Genomic DNA, 21123 nt, shown 5'->3' with positions numbered 1-21123 from the left:
ATTAATGTTTTACTAATATTTACTAATTACTTGTCATGGTTATACTTCACAAAGAGAACACCCGAGGAGAGGAGCTCATACATTGTGATGCAGCGCTTCACTCGCCATTAGTGTATAAAGTTTTAAAAACATTGAACACATACGTACAAGTTGGGATATCTGATAATAATCTTTGAAAGGAGTGTTTCTGCATAATGAGTCCACTTACCTTTGATACTGTTGCTGATAATACCATTATACTAATAATAATATGTATTTGTCGGTGAATGCAGGACTTTTACTTCTGCTGATGGAGTATTTGGAGACTTCTACTTGAATAGGACCTTGTCCACCACTGATTATAGGTCATAAATAAAAAAAACAATTGGGCTGATGAAGAGTTGTATTTTTGGCAAGAGCTCAATTCCCTCACCCCCCTGCCAACTGTCAAATACCAAAACACTTGCAGCTAAGACTAGAGTGTGTGTGTGTTTATAGCCATCACTTTATTTACTGACTCGTTTACGGCTGCAGGCGTGCGTTCATTCTGCCCATCTCTCTCCCTCTCTTTCTCTCTCTCCGGCTGAAACTTTCCTCTCATCCAGTCTGTGTATGTTATTCTGTTGCTAGGGGTGGAGCAAACATCTTCAGCCCTCCTCTCGCATTATTTTCATCCATGCTTACGTCTGGGACAGCAGTTCCGCATTCCTGAGCCCTCGCAGACAAGATCAGTACTTAAACGGGCTGATGCAACGGCTTCAGTTAGTCCCAAAGCCCGCATCCACTCCCGCACCGTCCCATTATTACTGCGGATTTTCGGACGCACAACAGGTAAAGACTGCGCGTGACCCGCAGAGCCGCGTCGCTGTTGTTTCTTCCCGTATGTGTGTGTGTGTGTGTGTGTGTGTGTGTGTGTGTGTGTGTGTGTGTGTGTGTGTGTGTGTGTGTGTGAGTCTGCGCTCGCTAAATGTCGGTAATTACAAGCTTATTTGCATTTTTTTTTGTGTGTGCCACTTCTCTCACCACGTTGTAACGTTTAACGTCAGAGAGGCTCAACACGCTGGATTCCGTTTCGAGTTGTTGTTGTGTTTTTTTTGCATCGGTTTTGATATTAATATACGAAAATGAATTTGCACGCAATCGCTGTGGAAAAAAAGTCTGGAGGTTTTAAATAGTTGCAAAGTCCCCCCACCCACCCACCTCCCCGTGCTCTTTACGGCAGAAAGGCAATGTGTTGCTACAACCGATCGCCGAGTTGTTGTAGCAACTGTCGCCTGTAATGTCGGCGACATTAAACGGCGGCTGGCGACGGTGTTTTCGTTTCACTAGTCTTAACCTTCAGTGTTGCTTCACAGTGGGTTCGCGAGTGAAGACAGTTATGTAACGCGGTGGGTTTCAATGTGACTGCAACGCGAAGCGAGTCTGACGCACCAAACTGCACCGACTCGGCGATGTTTTTATACTTTTCATACGAAAGAAACGTGTAAATTAAACTTTTGTCACCACTTAATTATCCAGACTGTTGTGACATTATAATCGGCTTGCTCTTCCAGTTCATCTACCTTTGTCTGACTCTTTAGTTGATACCAGATTTGCAAAATGACTGTAAGATAGCAGCCTGTATCTCTCTGCTGGTGTGGATGGAGAGATGATAACAAGGGCTGCAGCTAATGATTGTTTTTGTATTATTAATTAATTGATGCATGTATCATTACTTATTGATTAATTAATCAATTATACAGGCTATAAACGAAGCACTGCCCATCACAATTTTTCAGAGCCTAAGGGGATGTCTTCAAATAGATAAAGACACAATGGCATAACATAGGAAAAAAAGAATATCCTCACATTTGAGAAACAGGACATTCACTTTCAATTACAAGTAATCAATTATGACAATAATTTGTTCAGCTCTCATAACAACCCTAAGATATGTACTATGAATAGTAATACATATCCTTATACTGCTCTACAGCGTCCAAACACAGTTGCATCATTGACAGAAGACGACTGACAAGTTTTCTCTGAGTAAGTATCGTGCATTTAAATCCGTTTTACATTGAAATAATCAGAGCTGCTTTCTTGAGTATCGGCTTCTGCTGCATAATTTATTTATTTGGTATAACTGGTTCACCTTGAAACATAAGTGATGTAAATGAAGTGTGAAGTTTATTTGGCAGCATGCAAGGACAACAAATAATGTGCACTCAGATTTACTTATATGTGTAATCTTTGCTTTGGCCCATAACAGTGCACATGCTCTGTATGTTTAACTGCACTGGATGAGGATCTTTTAAAAGATGTACACTTTACTGTGTAACAGGAGCCTATAGCTTTAGTTGTCTTCCCCTGTTGGCCTAAAGGTTAAAGGCCAATCATGGAATGGGAAATATGATGGGTAGGGGTGGCTCATGTTTGTGGGTTTGTGACTTGCAAGTTCATGGGTTCAGTGTTTTCCTATATAGTGAGTGCATGCTCTTCAGCTGGTGCAGCGCTCACTCGTATACAACTACATACCATGCAGCAGGGGAAAACTATGTGTGTGTTCTTTAAATATGTGTTTCCTTTGTCTCTTTATTTGTATTTGTGTGAAGTGAACAAGCGTGTGTTGCAGAGAGGTTTAAATGCCCCAGCGCCTGCCCGGGCACATCCGTAGGATGGTTTCTGCATAAATGGAACGCTGCAGTGGATTAATGGGGAAGGGCTGGCGAGCTGACAAGCAAGCAGCACAGGGCCGACAGGGCTGAGAGGCTGGACGTGGGCGCACAGGGTTTATTTTAAGTAGAAATGCCTTCCAGTGCGTCTCTGGAGAGCTGGAATTGCCAAGCTGCACCCCAGTACACTGAATAGACAGCAGACGCATTGCAGGCGAGCGAGCCAACAATGCAACAGCTAGGCTCAATGATACTAATATAATGCCGGGGGGAGCAGCTATTCACTGCCCTGTGTATCACATTGTAGCCCCCATAAGCCTTTCCACATGGGTTTTTAAAACAGTGTGTCAGGACAGGCTAGACGTGCACTGTGGAAGCAAACACCCACATGTCCAAAGGTGTAACTGAGAGACGAGACATTAAAAGCCAGTGAGCGTTTTTTTTTGTGTGAAAGAAAAGCACACAATAAAAGCTCCCTTACATAGTTATGATTTCCAGATTTCCTGAATTTTGTTTCTACTTGAGGCCAGTTTTCTCCATTTGCACGAAATTGCACTAAATGTCGACCTCAGCATTGACGTTGAGCTCGCAACCTGGAGTGAACAACAGGGCTGAGCACATACACAGTGCAGACACTGGGGCTTGTTTAATCAGAGCAGGCGTGTGCTCGACGTGGGGCAGATGAGGAAATATCAGAGGACAAAGTATGAAACGGCATTAAAGTGACAACACGCGTTACGTAATAACGACGATTGCTTCAACAGGCGGCATTATATCAGATTTTCTGGACTTGGTTGGCCAATATCTTATTGCTGTGGATTGCACATATCTTGCCTTGGATTTGTCACAGACGTGGCGTCCACACATTTGAAATGTCTTTCGTCTGCAATTTGTATTTTGATTCGTATTGATTGGTTTATTCCTCGTCTGAGCCAAGCTGGAGCTCAGAGCCACACAAAGTCTAATCCTGATTTACAACGCAAAGAAAAATAGTAACAATATAATATTTCAACCAGGACCACCCAGGTGCAGAATATAGCTGTTTGACTGTTTGAATGGCATGAAGCAGGCCGAGCAGGAATCCAGCCAATGATCACATAGTAATGTTTGAATGAAGGCAGCCACAGTCCTCAAGCCATGTGCATATCTGCAGGTGCTTTGTGTTTTGATTTGCCTGAACAGTTTTGCATTTTTCGGCTGAAGTCTACAATAAAATGCAATAGTTAAACTACCCGCTCTCTTGTGTAACTTCATTGATGACCTCTGCAGGCATTGTGCTTCAGCTCGCTCACTGCTGAGACATCCAAACTGTTATTGTGAGGGGAAATTAAGCTCGCAGCTGAGGGTCTCATCATCGTCGACAATATTGCAAGGTTAAATGTTTGTAATTGCGTTGAACTGCTTTGGGACGGTTTAATTATGTTCACAAGAGGCGTCGTGAAAGGTTCCTTTTATCTGTGGCAGCTGTTTAGCCTTTAAGAACGGCCAAAAGAGAACTGAAAGCCGAAATGAAAAGAGATCCCATTTTCTGTTGTGATAATCACTTCCACTCCCACACACTATCACCCCCGAGTTTAATGGCCGGAGATGACCGCGGTACGATCGGAACAACAGCCATTATTACAGTCTCTTCCCCCCTCACGCCTGTGTCTTGTCCCTCCAATGAAAATATAATGAGGGCTTTGAGGAATGTTGATGCTGTATATTTGGACTGTCCCGTCCTCGAGGAAAGTCGGTGCCAAATTCCCTGGTTTCCTCAGAGGATTGCGAAAATGCTGTAACTCAACACACAGCCTGACTGAGTGCAGACGGTAATGATGATCGCTGAGACCTTGGCCAGAGTTTGAGAGAGCATGCCTTGGCCTGAGCCTTTGCGCTCATTGTTCATTTTCAGCGCTTCGAGCTGTAGACGCCGCTTTAAAAAGAGTTTAGCAAGATGCTGGTGTGTGGGCCGTGCAATGCATTATTAGTCCAAAATTAGACTTTCATAAAGCACACTGACAAAAAGTGGTCGACAGAATCTTGGAGTGTGCGCGTCCTTTCCCATAATGCCACGATCCAGTGATTTAAAGTCGAGTGGTCTGGCAGCACAAAGATTTAACTTTGTATATCAAGCAGAGATAAATTAACAAGCGTATATACTTTTAAATCCTGCTTGCCTGCCACCAAAAACACTGCATTGGTAGAGGTAAAATGTTAGTGGGCTCCTTTAAAAAAAGCAGCAGTATATGAAGGTAATGAGTGGCCTTTGAAAGCCCCCACACCCCTCCTTCACCGTCTCTATAGGGGATGAGGATAATAGGGCCTCCAGTCGTGCTGCAAGCTTTTGGTAAGGGGCTGAATTCCTCAACACTGTTAATTGGTCTCAGGAATGACTCTGGAAATGGACACATTTGGTCGAGCTGAAGACATTTTGAGTATGTGAGCAAAGAAACCAGCCAATTGTAGATGTATGGAGTATCGGACACACTGACTGCCTACACATTACATATTATATATGTATATATATATTACATAGGAACCCTCACATGCATGCACACCTCCGGCTATCTGCTGCTCACATGCAGTTAGATTAGTATTGGGCTGAAGCCAGAACCTGCGTAGTGTACGGCTCTATATTTCATAACTAATAAATGACATTTTCGCTCCCCGCCTTTTGGCTTCAGCTCGTCCCCTCTCAGTTCGCCCTGAGAGGCAGCAGCAGTTCTGGGCTGTGTAGGTGTCTTTGTTTGAGGCTAGTGTGGGCCCAAAAGCTGCAGCACTGGCTTTTCTGCTCGACTGCAAAAGCACAGTAACCACGTTGCATCATCAAACGCTGACCACTAATCCTCGGCTGCAGGCTGCTGCTGACAGAAAAAAAGAAGAGAAAAATACCCCTCTTTTGAAAAATGTAAAAGTCACTTTGACTCATGCTTTTTGGGTATAATTACACAGAGCGAGACATGCATCAGCAAACTTTCCCTGTTTTGTACAGATGATACTTCTTCAGGCTTTCATGTCTCATAGCTTGACGGGGTGTTGAATTTTGCGAGGGGGGTTTCAAGACACGTGTGTGGCAGGTTGAAAGAGACGGAACAGCTTGAACATAAAACAAACTTAAAATGCACACTAACTATTGTGTTTGAGTTTACAGCAGTACTATAACGTGAATGGTGTGAAACATAATTGAAGGCGTCTTGCATCAGACATCATTTCACCTTTTGTTTGCAGGCCGCTTGTAAAACTACTTCAAGGGGGGGTTTTGATTTGTGTGATCTGATGTCATGCAGAGAAATATGAGGGTTATGTATGTTTGTGGTGAAGTATTTCTGCGTGCGTGGTGAGGTCTGGCCTCAGCTGCATGCTTCGACAAGCCATTGTATGGAATGGGAGCTTTACTTGCAATGTATTACAAAGTACTGTACACAAGCCAGTCTGATAGGCATAAAATATAATCATTCCTGGACTGACTTATTTTTAAGTGTCAATTTCCATTGAAAAAAAACGTGTTTGTCCAGGACAGAGCCTAATCTGAGTCTGTAAACGAGTCCTGAGTGTCTGGCCAACTTGGATATTGGACTCCATTTTGGCTCTGAAAGTGATTTGCTCAGTCATTCCTAATGGGTGCTTCAGTTTCCTGTGGCTGTTCTCTCAGCCCAGGGGTTAGTTTGCATTACATCCTTTGAATTCCAGCACAGTTATTGGTCAGCAATGAACAATGTAAGAACAAAAACATGGCAGACTCTTTTGTCACAAGCCATCAGATCGGATCTAGCAGTCGAAAGACTTTGTAGTAAATGCACTGGTTCAGTCACTTCAGCCCAACAATCTTTGGTTTGGCCATTAGCTTAAGAGCTCTGCTTCTCAGTCACCCCTAGATTAGATGCCATATGGTTTTCCTTGTTCTTAGACAGCCTCCTCTGCAGAGAGAGAAGGCCTTGGCACCTTCCATTCCTCCACCTCTCCCGGGAGTTTGAGAGAGAGGGAATTTTGTTTGAGAGAGATTTTTTACCAAAGCTGTCTTGTTCTTTTCCTCTCCAGCAAAAACAACAGGCTTCTGCCAAATGCAGTGTAAATGGGAGTATACATACAGTGAAAGAGAGGGAGGGAGAGAAAAAGGGAGGGAGGGGGCAGTCTGGATTTAAATAATAAAATGCCTCATTGGACACTGGCTCCACACACCAACTTGTCCTTGGAGCGAATAAATCATGCAGACTGGAGGTGGTAAGGAACAGGTCAAAGGCAGTGTGGAGGTGTGACAGACTTGACAGTCGCTGCACTGTAATACTTGATGTTTGTGGTAATTAATATCTAGATGCTACGGTAATCCCCCCAGAAAATAACCATCACTTAGTGCCTACAGATTGTTAAACTTAAGAGTGAAACTTACACGAGTTACAATGCAGACAAGATGGTAATAAACATCAAATGAAAGCATTATGTGACAGATATAGCTCAGAGTCTAGAAGAAAGACTATTGTGCATCAGAATCTAGTCCCTCTCGATAAAAGTGGGCAGATTTGGTTTCCACCACGCTTGACAGTAAACTCCAGTCCAACTGTAAAAACACTTTGAGACCAGCCCATAACCAGGGTGGAGTACATCAGAATAGAGTTACATAACCTTGTTTTTTTCATTACCTCCTCTTTGACTTTTGTAATAGAGTGAGTCTTTCAGCCCTGCAGGAAAAGTAGCAAAGAAAGAAAAACCTGGTTTAACTTACAATACGGCAGCCTGTCAGCTAGTCAGCCACCAGCAAAGTCAGCTGTTTCCGAACCACCTCACAATACTCGTCTTTGTTGGTTCCATATGAGAGGGGCTTTGTTCGGGTTGTGCCCAACCTGTGGAGGTTCAGCTTCGGCTCAATACTCACGAGGCAAATGTGATTCAAGACGTTAATGTATAAGTCACACTGATATCATCAATGTTTTTTTTAAACTCCTCGTAGCTTTGGGTTATTCGGGAAATCCTAGACGACATTCTGTCAGCCTGCCAAAGTTATTGGAGTATCAGTTATTCAGTTGTCTCAGTCATGCAGGGGTTTTGTCAAAAACAAAATTTGATCCACAAAAGAGTTTCTGTTTCTAGTCAGGGAAACATTTCTTCAGCAGAAAATGTGTAATGGCTGCTGAATGTTTGCCTCTACTACCCATCTTTTACCTAACTGCACATGTTATACCGGTATAGTATTCTTCTACATAAATACTAAACAGTAAAAGAACCAATTTCTGATTATTTTTTTTTTAAATAACTGGTCTCACGCTGCCTCTCCTCAGAGATGGCAGGGATGGGCAGGGTCCAGTCGGCTCATGTTTCACTGTTCCCATCTGTAACATTTGTTTTTTATTTGGCCATCAGAAGTTTTCCAACTCTTGGTCGAACAGTAATTAGAGAGACGTCTTAATTCTCCAGCCACTTCCTTTAGGCCTGTACAAGTTCTCAGTTTTCTCCCCTCTGTACCTCATTCCTCCCTGATTGCATTAAAAAGTGCTGCGGTAAACCCCTTTAAAACGACCCAAAATTGTTGAAAGAGGGTGGCAGTGGAATGCATGAGCGTTACCCGCTCAGTTTTGACATGAGAAAACCTGAATGAACATTCAAGAAGAAAACCAATCCATAAATTACAAGACGCACAACTGTGGAAAGTCTTCAATTTGTGTGATCATTCCAACGGGTTTTTATTGCTTCCCTTTGCATGTGAAAGTACAGAGATGAGCGTGTCGCTGCTGACAGTGAGAAGTTTGTTTTTTCACCGGCTGCTCACTAAGAAGATAACACAGCTGTCAAAGCTGTCAACGTTTGAATGCATTCTTGGAAACAGCAACCTGTATTTAAAAGATATTTGATGACAAGGACAGAAGACAGTAAATTAATCTTTTTGTGGATGGAATGCCATCACTGTAAGATCATAATAACATAAAAGATACTGTCAGATGACGGCAATATGACAAGGAGCGTTATAAATGTATAGATCGCATTACGACCAGCGAATAGAAGAATGAGAAGTAAATCTCCACAAAAATCCCCCTAAACCCCCCAAAAGATGCTATACTATGAACTATACGCAGTATAAACGAGATGATTTACATGTGGGTGTACACTGCTTTCCACTGTATGCAGTAAGAACGTTGCATTACATTTTCTGTGTCAGTGACTTCTTTAAAGGCTTGATTCTCCAGCGCTAATCGTTCCCTTCCTCTTTTCTCCGTCCCCACAGCAGCGGTGGTGGCCGGGTCGGACATGATGCCGGGACAGATACCTGACCCTTCGCTGGCGGCGGGCTCCCTGCCCTGCCTGGGCCCGCTGGCGGGCATCTCGGCCACCACGCTCACTGATCAGCTCAAGCTGGCCGACTTCCGCCAGCTGGGAACCATGCTGTCCCCGCTGCATTTCCTGGGGAGGCTAGGGAAGAGGCCGATGGCCATCAAGACCGAGGTGAGGAGGGAGGAGGAAAGAGGAAGTGTGCGGCAGAAGGGTGTGTGAAGGACGTACGTCAGAGGGTCAAAGAGAGTCAGAGGGTAGAAAGAAGGAAGAGCGTATTTGATTCAGGATGTTTCAAAACCTTCTATCAAGGCAGGTTTCATCATTGACTGAGGGGATTTTATATTCTAGCGGGCTCAGTGTCTATAAATATAATCTCCATCTATAAAGTATTACTGGAAGGAGTAAATGCTTTGATCTGAGCTGGTGATGGGGCCCTGTAATTTAACATTTTAGGATTAAACAATGAAAATATGTTCATAAGTATATCAAAGTGATAAAAATACATATATACCATATGTGGGCATGATACAATTATATGATAATACAATCTATGAGTGTTTATTTTGTAGATTAAATGTTGCCCCCTCTATTGCTCACAACTAAATTTGTTGCACAATATAGTTTTATTTTGATCTCGGTCAGTATTTGACAAACTTTTTTTTACTGTGGACCCACTTTTTAAAAATGACAAACCATCGCAATCCCACTTCACACATCTTATCTATAAATTGTAAGAAGGGCAAATTTGTCCGTCAATTAACATTCTTGACAATTTTTACTAGCATTTCCACATTTTATCTTAAAGGGGTAAACCAGCCATTATGAAGAAATAAATGTTAAAAACATAGTTTTTAGTATGTGCTATTGAAAACATATACACAGTTAAAAATGATTAATACATGAGACCAAATAAATGCATTTAGTAAAAGTGAACAGGCTCCTCTTTTTTCCTCATCAGTAAAACAAACAGAACGTAGCTCGCCTTTCATACTAGATGCAATGTTATAAGTAGGCTACAATTATCAGAGCAATACAAACATTCAGGCTCCCTCACGCGGCTCAACGGTATAAATGTAAAATAAAAGAAGAAATTCTGCTGTTTTATTTGGCGACCCCATTTAAATTTCCTGTGGGGAGTCCCGCCCTAGTCTTTGGGAATGACTGATCTAGATGATTACTACTATTAGTTATAGCGTTATGTAATTTAGAAAATAGTTTTATAAAATACATGATATAACGCTCATTTGTCATATTAACAATACGTTGTGTTTGCAGATGGACGAAGATGACAATAGGAGGAAACGGAGACGAGAGAAAAACAAGGTAGCAGCAGCGCGATGCCGAAACAAAAAGAAGGAACGGACCGACTTCCTTCAAAGGGTGAGTTCACGCCGCGGTGATGCTTACTGATGAGCAGAAGCAGAGCAGCTAGGAGTGGTCGCCAAAAATAGCCCAACTACAGTTAACCCGAACAGCTGATTTTGGCCATTCAACCCAACTCAGATCTAACACAAGTTTAAACGATCAAGTCAGGGTTTTCAGAATAAACGATAGGTATATGATTAACGACTGCATAATGTATTCGTCTCGTGGTTTCTAATAATTCAACATCTCCGTCCAGGAATCGGAGCGTCTGGAGATGGTGAACTCCGACCTGAAGGCCCAGATCGAGGAGCTCCGTCTGGAGAGGCAGCAGCTGATGGTGATGCTCAACCTCCACCGGCCCACCTGCATTGTGCGGACCGACAGCGTCAAAACGCCGGAGAGCGAGGCCAACCCCCTGCTGGAGCAGCTGGCCGTCGACGCCAAGTGAAGCCAGGAGACCGGGGACGCAGAGTCCCCGTCGCCCAAACTAGCAGCAAAAGTGCCAGCCTTTTAAATGAAAACCTAACTGGCAATATATTTCTAGAGAAGCACTTGAGCTCCAAGCCGAAGACTTTTGGAGACTCTGCCCAAAGACCTGAGGTTGCACAGCTTCCTCAGTACTGCTACATGAGCTGGCTCTGTCCATTGGAAGACTGGCAATACCCAGTTTCATCTCTGCATTAAGTGTTGTTGTTGACACCCGCTGTGCCTAGTTGTTACTTCAACCATCTCTACATAAAAGGGACCAATGGAAACAGTACAGTTCGCCTGGAAACAACGCTGAGGAAACACACTAATATCAATATGGTGCTCTGTTACAAAAGCCCTGAATAGATTGTGTGGCATTGTTTCAATGCAGAGGCTTAGTGTTCTGCAGCTTTTTTTGTATGCTAGCCGACATATACAGGTGTAGAGTTTTTAGGATATAATACTCAATACAAGTACACCAGACAGAGTAGAGTTTTTTTGTTTTTATAATGTTGATTTCTATACTCTGCCTCGACGATGGCAGTAACCGGTTGATCCGATTTGTGGTGACGCTGGCGTCATGAAAAGCACATATACACAAAATGTTTACACCCGTGTCTTTTGGACTAGTTGTCTGTCCATTATTGTACTTGTTTTATACTGCTTTGTATACATAAACATATCTGAACTGCTTGTTAATCACTTGATGTGATTTGTCTTTTCAATCTTTCCAGCCCGTGTCTGTCATGTTGTGCTGTCAAACAGCTGTGAAAACAAGCAGAAATCCTTTCAGATGAGCAGTATTCCAGTGTCTGCTCTGGACCTGTATTTGCTATGTATGACTCTGTTACCATGAATAGATTAAATTTTATTTTCTAACTACAAGAACGTGCATGTTTTGTTGTTGTTTTTTATTACAAAGACAGACGAGGGAAATCTCAAGCGTTTCTCAGTGAAATTAGTCAAAGTCCGTTTGTTCCCTCCTCCCAGTCATAACACGAGAACTATCAAATGACAAAAGTTGTGCAATCATGTTTCTTCAGCTGAGGCACATTGCCAAAAGTGGGACTTAACTTTCATTTGCGAAACTCGCAACGCGTTTATTTCTTCAAGGCTTGATTAAAGCTGCATTATATTGCTATTTTTTTTTATATATCCTAAAATGTTCTTACTTTCTTTAAAGCTCTTTCTCTAATTGTTATAATTATCATTGTACTCCAGCCTCTTAAAACTACTACCATGCCTTGATCTTAGTTCTTTAAAGAACACTTAGTAACAGTGTTTTCCTGTAATGTAATTCCACGAGTCATATTGCTGCTGAAGGAGGACAACGGCACCTCCACCTACTCTGATGACATTTTATTATGAACAGCAGGAAATAGTTCCCCATTTTTTGACATGTCCAAAAAATGATTTGCGATTAATCACATGAATACGTGTTATTTGGATAGAGCTATAACAAAAAGAATAATTAAAAAAAAACACACTTGGAACAAAAAGTACATTTTCTCGAGGGCCCTGATTGGTTTGACCTTTACGTCCCTGAAGCCACACTGAGGTCCACAGCGCCATCTAGTGGAACCTTCTGTGAACTGCGTGATTTACAGCCCAGTAAATCAGTTTGACTTCACAATACTGGGCAGATACTATAAAGACAAACGTAACGGATGATATTTCCATACATCTTTATTTGTTTTAATTAACCGTTATATGGTTCTAAAATATAAGCTCCCAGTAACAACCGTTGGTTTCCTGTCGTCAAACCCGGTAAACTCCAGAAAGGGACAAAACGTGCTCAGGTAGGCTGGTTTCTCTTTTCTGAACAATAAATACAGTTTAACAGGAAAGCGTTTTGAATGCGGATCCGATGTAAATGTTCCTCTTTAGACGTTGTTCTGCTTTAAGGACGAGGCCCGAAAGTCTCACGCAGGTGTTCGCAATTAGCGAACTGTTAACGCCAGATAGAAACGGAAGTGTCTTTCTTCATAGTCGCACAACTAAGGCGTCACCAAACCTCGTGTCAACTGCGATTCACCTTTTAACTCGGGTATAAACTGAGTTTAAACTGTTTCACAGTGTATTTCTACACTATTTCGGCTCACGCAGCATCAGAAAACATCCAGTAAAAGCTCTCTCTCTTCTCGGATTTGCGCAGGTGCCGCCGAGCTTCTCAGGATCTTGTGACGTCATGGATCCCTGTGAGGAGAAGCAGCCACCTGATCACACAGTCCTGCCCACCGGAAGCCCGAATCCGGTGGAGAAGCCAACCCAGGGTCAAAAGGTCGACAGTGGAGATGAGTGGGACACTGATCTGGAGACAGACAGTAGGTCAACGTGGTGGTACATTCATTGACAATGCACGGTCTCCAACCCACTCACCTCTTTCTGCTTTCTTCTTCTTGTTTGATTGCCTTTAGATATCACCTATCAGGAACAGAGTTTGTCCGGTGAGGACCAGTACCTGCAGGCCTGCCAGAAGACGGGCTGCGTCCCCGTGTCCTTCTTCCTCTGTCACCTGGGTGAAGCAGACCTCAACCTGAACCACTACGGGGTGGGACCTATGGGAGCCAAAGCTCTGGCCGTAGTTCTGCAAGTAGGGTGGCTTAAATCCCTTCATCTATATTCTCACAGAATAAGTACAATAATCACTAAAAATGACCATCATCTTTCTTTTTTTAAACAGAATGTGTTCCCTTTGTACATTTTTTAAGCGATAGATGTAGACAGAGAAAACACATTTTCTTTTTTTCACGTTTTAGAATAACCAAACCATAACTAACCTGGAGCTGGAGGACAACGCCCTCCAGGCAGAGGGGACAAGCTATCTGATGGAAATGCTTCAAACAAACATCAGCATCCAGAGTCTCGTAACTATTCTCAAACTATCGAATACATCGGTTCTGAGAAATGTGCCTGATCCTCATCTGCCCTGAACTGCAAGTTGATTTAAAAAAAGAAAATTTGACTGATTTCTATTTTTACAAATGCTTATTTCATCTCAAAATGTCTTTGTCAGAATCTTTCCAACAACCAGCTGCACCTTGAAGGAGCCGACCTCGTCTCCAAAATGATATCAGGCAACTGCTTCATCAGATCCATCAAGCTCTCAGGTGGTCAACGAAGTCTTTCACCTTTTAGATAATGTATGTGCACCTCTGTAGCACAATATGAATAAGTAAGTTTACATTTTAAACTAGTAATTCAATTAATTTCTACTTCCTCACTTAGGAAATGGTTTTGATTATTCTGCAGCTGAATACTTGGCTGATGCTTTAGAGGTTCGTACAAAAAATGATCTGTTGAATCCGTGCAAAAGAACATTTGAGCTCATGAACACATCTTATCTACTGAAAATGTGACTTAAGCTTCATCATTTTCTTTTATTCTTAGAGAAACTATATCCTCAAAGAGCTGGACCTCAGTCACAACAAGATCTGTGATAGAGGAGGACAACACCTGGGCCACATGTTAGGTACAGTAGTTCATCTCTGACTGTGTAAACAAAGTACTTATCTCACAAAGCTCACACACTTAAATTGAAATTTTCATGATTTCCTTTAACAAAAATATGAACAAAAACAATATTAAAGCTACTGTGCATATTTGTTTTTCAAAGCCACAAATATAGGCATAGAAGTCCTAAATTTGAGCTGGAACCATCTTTGTACGGGTAGCGCGGTGGCTTTGAGTGCTGGACTAAAGGTGACAAACAGAACACATGTCACAAGCCTTCAGTGTTTATTGAACGGTTTCCCATCGTTGCGGTTCGTCACTCACATCTTCCTCAGGTGAACTCGACCCTGAAGCAGCTCCAGCTGTCGCGGAACGGTTTTGGCCGCATCGAGGCGGAGTCACTGGGTCAAGCTCTGAAACAAAACAGCACGCTGATGCTGCTGGACCTCAGCAGGAACCTCATAGACAATGAGGCTGCGGCCCTCCTCTGCAAGGGCTTGGCCACCAACGACGGGCTCAGGGTACTCAAGGTGAGCTGACAAAAGGGTGAAAACCTGAAGCTCTGGTACCGTCGTGCTGCATTTGATCGGCATTATTGCAATCTGTTAACTCGTGTATGTTAAATGTAAGGTTTCTGTACTCTGTCCAGCTCTCCCATAACCCCCTGACAAACATTGGAGCTCTGTCGCTGCTCCAAACGGTTACAAAAAACACAAATTCAGCCGTGGAGGAGATGGATATTTCTGTAAGTGCAGAACAAACTATTTTCCCCTCAGCATATGAACTTAAGTATAAATATGAATTGTGTCTGTGTGAATATGTGATGATTACATCTGACCGCAGTACTATTTATACACTCCGACCATGTATGCCTGTGTGTCATGCAGACAGTTTTTGTTGGTGAGACCTTTGTGGAGCTGTTGGAAAATGCCCGTCAGAGGCGTCCTGTTCTGGCCGTTCGGCACAACGTCATGCGCTCCGTAACCAGGAACATATCGGCCCTCCGGGTCTTTCAGGTGAGAGGTCAGGAAGACAAAGACATCTGGTGACAGATGTTTATAACTGGGATTTTAACAAGATGGCGTTTATGCTCAAGAGCTCACAAAGATTGTCTAAAGCAGTGGTTCTCAAATGGGGGTACGTGAGATTTAAAATATATATATATATATATAAAATAAGCATCCATTAAAAAAATCCTTTTAAAAATAGCTATTAATACATATTCAATAAAATGTAAATCAGAAAAAAAAAAGAAAAAAAAATCAGACACTGATGGCACACTGCTGTGTATTACATGATTTTTTTCAACCAAAAATGCTTTGCACTGGTTAGGGGTACTCGGCTGAAAAAATATTTCACACTTGGGTACATCACTGAAAAAAAGTTGAGAACCACAGGTCTAAAGCATCCCAAAAAAGGTTATCGTCTGTTCATGAAACATGATCTGGGTTCTTTCATAGAAATTCCTCAAAGGCCGAAATGAGAGCATCGTGGACTTCTTCCAAGCTTTGGATAAAGAAGGAACCATGAAAGTCCCCACCGCTGCCTTCAGGAAGGCTGTAAAGGTCAGGCTAACAACTTCTCACACGCACTGAAAACATATTCATATATATCATTAATGAGTAGGACAAATCTGTCACAGAAAAAGTACTTCACTAGTCTGAAGTATTCAGATATTCACATTGTCTGGATGAGGAGCAGATGTTGTCATGCATGCAGGAAGCGAACGCACCTCTGGATCAGCGGCAGCTCGAGTGGTTGATCAAGAAGTTCGATGAGAACTGCAAATTCACCATCATCTACAGGCAAGTCTGTGAACCAGTGTATGGAGCATCATTTTGGTAGTCCATTACTCACCATGCAACTACAATATTTAACAACTCTAAGTTTGAGTTGGCCCAACGTTATTAAAAGGGCCAGGTCACCCACATTAAATAGAAAACATGCTTTCCCGCTTTGCCTTTCGGTGTCAAACACATAAGTCGTTTCACATTTAATTGCCTGGATTTTTAATACATTTTGGATTTCATTGGTTTGAGTAGGAAAGTGTGTTTTTGTTCATTGTTGACCTTGGAAAATAGTAGTTTGACAATCTTAAATCAAGGCCCACTTTTTCTAGAGCTTTTAAGCAGAACTCACGTTTTTAGTGCATGGAGTTTGCTTAGTTGTCGTGGCGATATTGTTTTATTTGGGTGAAAGTACACTTTAAATGTAGTTTGAGCAAAGTGATTATTCACGGTTAAGATATTGTGATCTCTTTGTTGCAGTCAGTTGGCTGAGCTGTCATAGATGCAGAGACGTACGGCCAAGATGAGGAATAAACATCTTCAAATAAAACTTCATGAAGTCTCTTTACTTGATTTTGTTCTTTATAGCTAGCTAGCGGTGTCTCTTTGTAAATTCACTAGGTTCTTCTTTTTTCGCCATACAACTCTCACGATGGGGCAATTCCAAATTTTTTTGCAAAAATCATTTTTAGCAAAATTTGAGTTACTCAAAAAGGAGATTTAACTGACACCACAACACGATGGCGATGTGCACCACTGACAGGTTTATCCTAATAACATCCCCTCTCCTTCCACTGGGGTCCTCAGCTCAACCCCATTCTGTCCAGCATGAATACTTGAACCTCTGACACCAACCAGCTGCACCCACCTGAGCACTGCCAGCTGTGTCTGCGGATGGGCCACAGGGTCCTCTGCCTCATTCTCTCCATCCAAAAATAATCTTCTGGTATGACAACAGAGGAGGAAGAAAAAGAGAGCTGGCGTCCATATCAAAGGAGCGAGAGGAGAAAAAGAATAGGGCCAGATGCAAGCTAGTTGTTTTCGCCACACTGGTTAGCTTTGAATGAAATGGCCTGTAAAGGAAACGGCCCCGTTATGAATATGCATTACTTAAATAGGCCCTGCAGAGTGGGTTTATTAAGGGGGAATTGTCTCAAGGTGCGATATCCCACAGTGCATTTTGTTTCCGTCTGGTGGCTCCAGTGGTAACGCACTGTCTCACCCGCACCTCTTTATTGAAACATGTGTAAACGGCGGTCATGAGGACAACTAACATCTCGTTTCAATTATATATGATTATACAGTTTTCCTGAGAGGGATTTTGTAAACCGGCATGTGAAAAGATGAAACAACTGCTTACCGTGATGCGAGCATGACTGTCACCTTGTTCCTGCATCTCAATAAAGAAAGATGAGGGAAATAAACTAGTTCTCTTAAATTAGTTTATTTAAAACAAGTAGAAACTCTCAAACTAGGATGAGTGTTTTCGAATAAAGTTCATGTAATTTAAGAGTTATTCAAATAAAGCAGCATTTTTTGGTATAAGCACGGCTCATACATAATCCTCCTTCACAGAAGTCCCTCTGAACTATGATTCGGCTTCCAAAGTGAAATGTAGTTGAAGAAAACTCTCCACTGGATTCAATTAGTTTTAATGCACTTTTAATATGTATTTATTAAAGTTTTAATAAAATGTATTTATTAAAACTTTATTTTGAATCTTTTTCTTCTCACACCTCATTAATTTCCTCCATGTTTGTCTCAACATCCTCGCCGCATCCCAAGTTTGTCCCTCTCCTCCATCTCCTCATCTTTTCATTCACTTACTGAAAATATATAAAAAAATCACACCATGCATGATGCAGTACTCAAACTTGCAGTGTGAATTACAGTAGTTGTGGATTAACCGTAGGAATATGGGTTATGAGTTGTGTAGTTACTGTCCAGATAACTTTAACAGTAATACAAAAAATGCAACAAAGCTCATAAACTGAACACAGAAAACTAACTTCAGGTCCACTGAAAGACTCATTCAACTTTGTGGTCTTCAAAGTTTTTACACTAAGCCAGTACTCTTGTAAATTCACACCAGCAGATAGATTTGACTAGTGAGATTTGACCTCTGAGCCACAAACTGAAGAGCGAGCAACCAAAAGTTTTTAACATCTCATGTGCACAAGACATTAACACCAAATATTAGTGGAGCATTTGCTCAGCGAGAAGTGTGGAAAGTTTAACTCTGACAGTGTTTCAATACTTTAACCACAAAAGCATTTTGATAACACAGATATGAAAGACTGTAAATGTACCTTATCTGGACGAGCCTCTGTCAGATTGCGTAATCCTATTATATACAGGATCCCTCGTGAAATGTGAGTCATGGATGGGGAAGTTTTACTTTACTTAATGTAACTGGAACTAATGCCGCTATTTCATGGTTTTCTGTTCATATCCGATTAGAGCCAAGATAAAAAGTAATCCACCTAATGCAGTTACTCTTTTGGTTTTGGTCCATTTGTGGTGATTAATTTGTCCCCGACTGCGTTCATGGGGGATGTGTCCAGATCATCTCGTTCACGTAAAACCATATTACGGTTAAAGGGCTGTTAGTTAGAATTAGTTTGTACATGCATACATGGGATGTTCCACTAAATGAAGAGTACATAAAAGCCTTTACTCTTAAACTTTACATGGTGTACTTAACAAGTTTAAGAGTACATAAAAGCCTTTACTCTTAAACTTTACATGGTGTACTTAACAAGTTTAAGTGTAAACGGACAATTTTTGCTCGTTAATATTAGGATCACCTTAAACTTAAACCCTACTTTTTCCAAATTGGACTAAAATACAATTATTTATTTAAAATTTATATAAATTAGCTATTTAAAAAAAAGACAGAAAAAAATAACAGAATAATTTAGGTAAATTATCCCTCTGATGTGGCTTAATGAAAACAAACAGCTAGCTGCCAATTTCTAATGGGCCATCTTTCATCTGAATGGACACAAAGACTTAAAGCCCACATCTTATTGAGCAGTGCAATTGCAAATTCACAAATTTGGCCAAATTTTGAAGACGAAACAAAAACCTGCCAACGAACCCTTCAGATATCTATGCACCCACTGGCACAGGCTGCCAATTAACATGATCTCGAAAGCGCTAATGGAATCTTGAGCGTTAATAAAGTAAATAATTAAATTAAATAAAGAACCCTTGTATCATTGTTTGCTGTATTCAGGCCCATTAGGACCTCCAGTATTCTCATGGTAATCTAATGTTGTTGTTGTTGTTTTTGCGTTCTCATAATGAATTCTGTGTTTTCCCTCCAAAACAGTGTCGTTCAGACATTTGTGTAGGTGCTGGCAGAGAAACAAAGACGTACATTAGGACCCTTTTGTCCCCCGCGATTATTAAAGTAAACAGAGATACTGAAGGGGTATCATACACAGCTGCACACACTTGAGCCTGTGTTTGTGAAGTGGGAGAAAAGGCCAAGCAACCCTTAAGACTCGGTCAGAGATGATCCCATTATTTGGAGCTTCTCAAGAGCCGAGCGCCAGGCTGGCGGCTAATGAGGCTTTGAAGATCGGTCTTCGGCACAGAATTTATCCGCAGCAGAGAATTCGGGAGCAAAATAGATTTGGCACGAGATAAAATACTTCAGCCAAGACCGGCTATGAAGACCGTCCCCACCTCAGCCGTGTGCTTTCATTACGACATCGTCATAATTCTGAGTCCATTCTTCAGAGGGTGAGACTGAAGGTGAAATGTTCAGTAAACCATTTCTCTTGAAGTAAATGTGCAAGACAAATGTCAGTAAAGAAAACTCTTGATGTTTAATGTTCAAAATTATTTCTTTAAATAGATACAAGTATTTTTTATATATATATATATGATAGCACAATGAAAATCTCAACATAAAATCCTGCTGCCAAATTGTGCCTTTTGAACATGACTCCCAGCATATGGAAAACAAACTAATAGTATTTGGTGTTTGTAAAGTTTCTGTGAATTCCCGAGTGTGTTTTACGAAAAGCTTGGAGCAGTTTGATCAACATTTTTAGACTTTGATGGTCAAAGAATCTGCAAGGCAGTTTTACATGGATGAATATAATTGTAGTTAGCTTGAACAGCGGCACGCGTTACCGACAGAAACCTGGTTCCCGGTCACCGATTCCTTTTTTCAGACTGTTGATCACAATTACTAGCAGAAAACCAAGAAAATCTTTGAATTCTGTGTTCACATTAAAACATCTTGAACTAATTTGTGTGCGCTCTGCTTGAAAAAGTTGCTCGGGGGCACCGACTAACGAGCAGGGGAGAAAGTCAGGCAGCCAAATGCTGTTTCATGATTACACAAATGTGACAAGGATGCAGTGAGTGTTTATCTACTGCCTCGTATTTTAATCTGAAGAGTGCATCGGTATAATAAAAACGCACCCATGTGCGAATTATCTTCAACCTTTTCAGCCCATGTGTGCCAATTTTTGTCCCTAGACATGTAATGTAAATGTGACTCGTCTCTTTGCTAAACTCAAAATGCAGTAAAAACAATAACCTTTGGAAGATGGCAAGCAATCTTTTTGCTTTGTTAATGTAGCCAAAGCCCATTTTAAGTGCAGTCTCTACAGATAATACCATGTATTTAAGCTCGAGTGTGTGAAGTCAACCTCATTATCCCCAAGAAGTCTGACCGAACGTTTTAAAGAGATTTTGTACGACTTGTGCGTGTTTTGTGACGTGGAGTTAATCTTATGCTGCATTAAATAAGAGTAATGTAGTGTTAGAAACATCACATGTCCAGAAGCAGCACGCGTGGATCTTCCACCACCGCTTTGATCTTGCGGAGGAAAGTGACCGCTTCTCTGCCGTCAACGAGTCGGTGGTCGTATGTCAGTGCCACATACATCATGGGCCGGATCTCCACCTGCCAGAGCAAAAAAGAAGATTGGAATTTGGAAGACCACCAGTAGATCCATACAAGTATGTTTGATCATTGTCTGTCCAGGTAGCTTTACATGTAGATCAGATCTGTTGGGGACTCGCCTCTATAATGCTTCTTCTTGCTACTTTGTCCCACACAACTTTTTTTTTCTATGTGGCGTTAATAATTAAAACAACAACTTTCACACTCCATCTGAGCTTTTATACTCAACACCACTTTTGCAAACCCA

At 41.6% G+C, this 21123-nt stretch overlaps 3 protein-coding genes across 5 annotated transcripts in view; 2 read left to right on the top strand and 1 right to left on the bottom strand.

Moving 5' to 3' along the window:
• The first annotated feature begins 741 nt into the window (after positions 1–741).
• Positions 742–11591, top strand: LOC306734555 (jun dimerization protein 2-like). 3 transcript variants are annotated; one of them, XM_079215912.1, is made up of 5 exons: positions 742–810; positions 1955–2007; positions 8830–9047; positions 10152–10256; positions 10498–11591. In XM_079215912.1, exons 3-5 carry the CDS (start codon positions 8853–8855, stop codon positions 10687–10689), a joined length of 492 nt encoding a protein of 163 aa, XP_079072038.1. In that variant the 5' UTR covers positions 742–810; positions 1955–2007; positions 8830–8852; the 3' UTR covers positions 10690–11591. The 3 variants fall into 3 exon arrangements, with proteins under 3 accessions (XP_079072038.1, XP_079072040.1, XP_079072039.1); XM_079215914.1 differs by lacking the exon at positions 1955–2007 and having other exon boundaries at positions 752–810; XM_079215913.1 differs by lacking the exon at positions 1955–2007 and having other exon boundaries at positions 774–810; positions 8833–9047.
• A 1306-nt stretch (positions 11592–12897) lies between these two features.
• On the top strand, positions 12898–16451 carry LOC306734383 (uncharacterized protein; the record flags this gene model as incomplete). The annotated part of the gene is made up of 11 exons (XM_079215739.1): positions 12898–13033; positions 13127–13302; positions 13469–13576; positions 14100–14181; positions 14326–14411; positions 14498–14692; positions 14812–14907; positions 15050–15178; positions 15623–15727; positions 15882–15967; positions 16430–16451. The coding sequence occupies 11 exons, from the start codon at positions 12898–12900 to the stop codon at positions 16449–16451; spliced, it is 1221 nt and encodes a 406-aa protein (XP_079071865.1).
• Positions 16452–19762: 3311 nt separating this feature from the next.
• ylpm1 (YLP motif containing 1) overlaps positions 19763–21123 on the bottom strand; it is a gene marked incomplete at its 5' end in the record, with an annotated part of 34704 nt that continues 33343 nt past the window's right edge. Inside the window, one exon of the mRNA XM_079215738.1 lies at positions 19763–20876. Within this exon, the coding sequence (XP_079071864.1) occupies positions 20742–20876 (135 nt within the window). The 3' untranslated portion in view covers positions 19763–20741. The remainder of the gene's footprint in view (positions 20877–21123) is intronic.

This window comes from Taurulus bubalis (assembly GCF_910589615.1).
Source record: "Taurulus bubalis genome assembly, chromosome: 3".
In the NCBI taxonomy this organism is placed as follows: domain Eukaryota; kingdom Metazoa; phylum Chordata; class Actinopteri; order Perciformes; family Cottidae; genus Taurulus; species Taurulus bubalis.
Note: the sequence above shows the minus strand (reverse complement) of the source record. Positions and strands in the feature narration are given on the sequence as shown.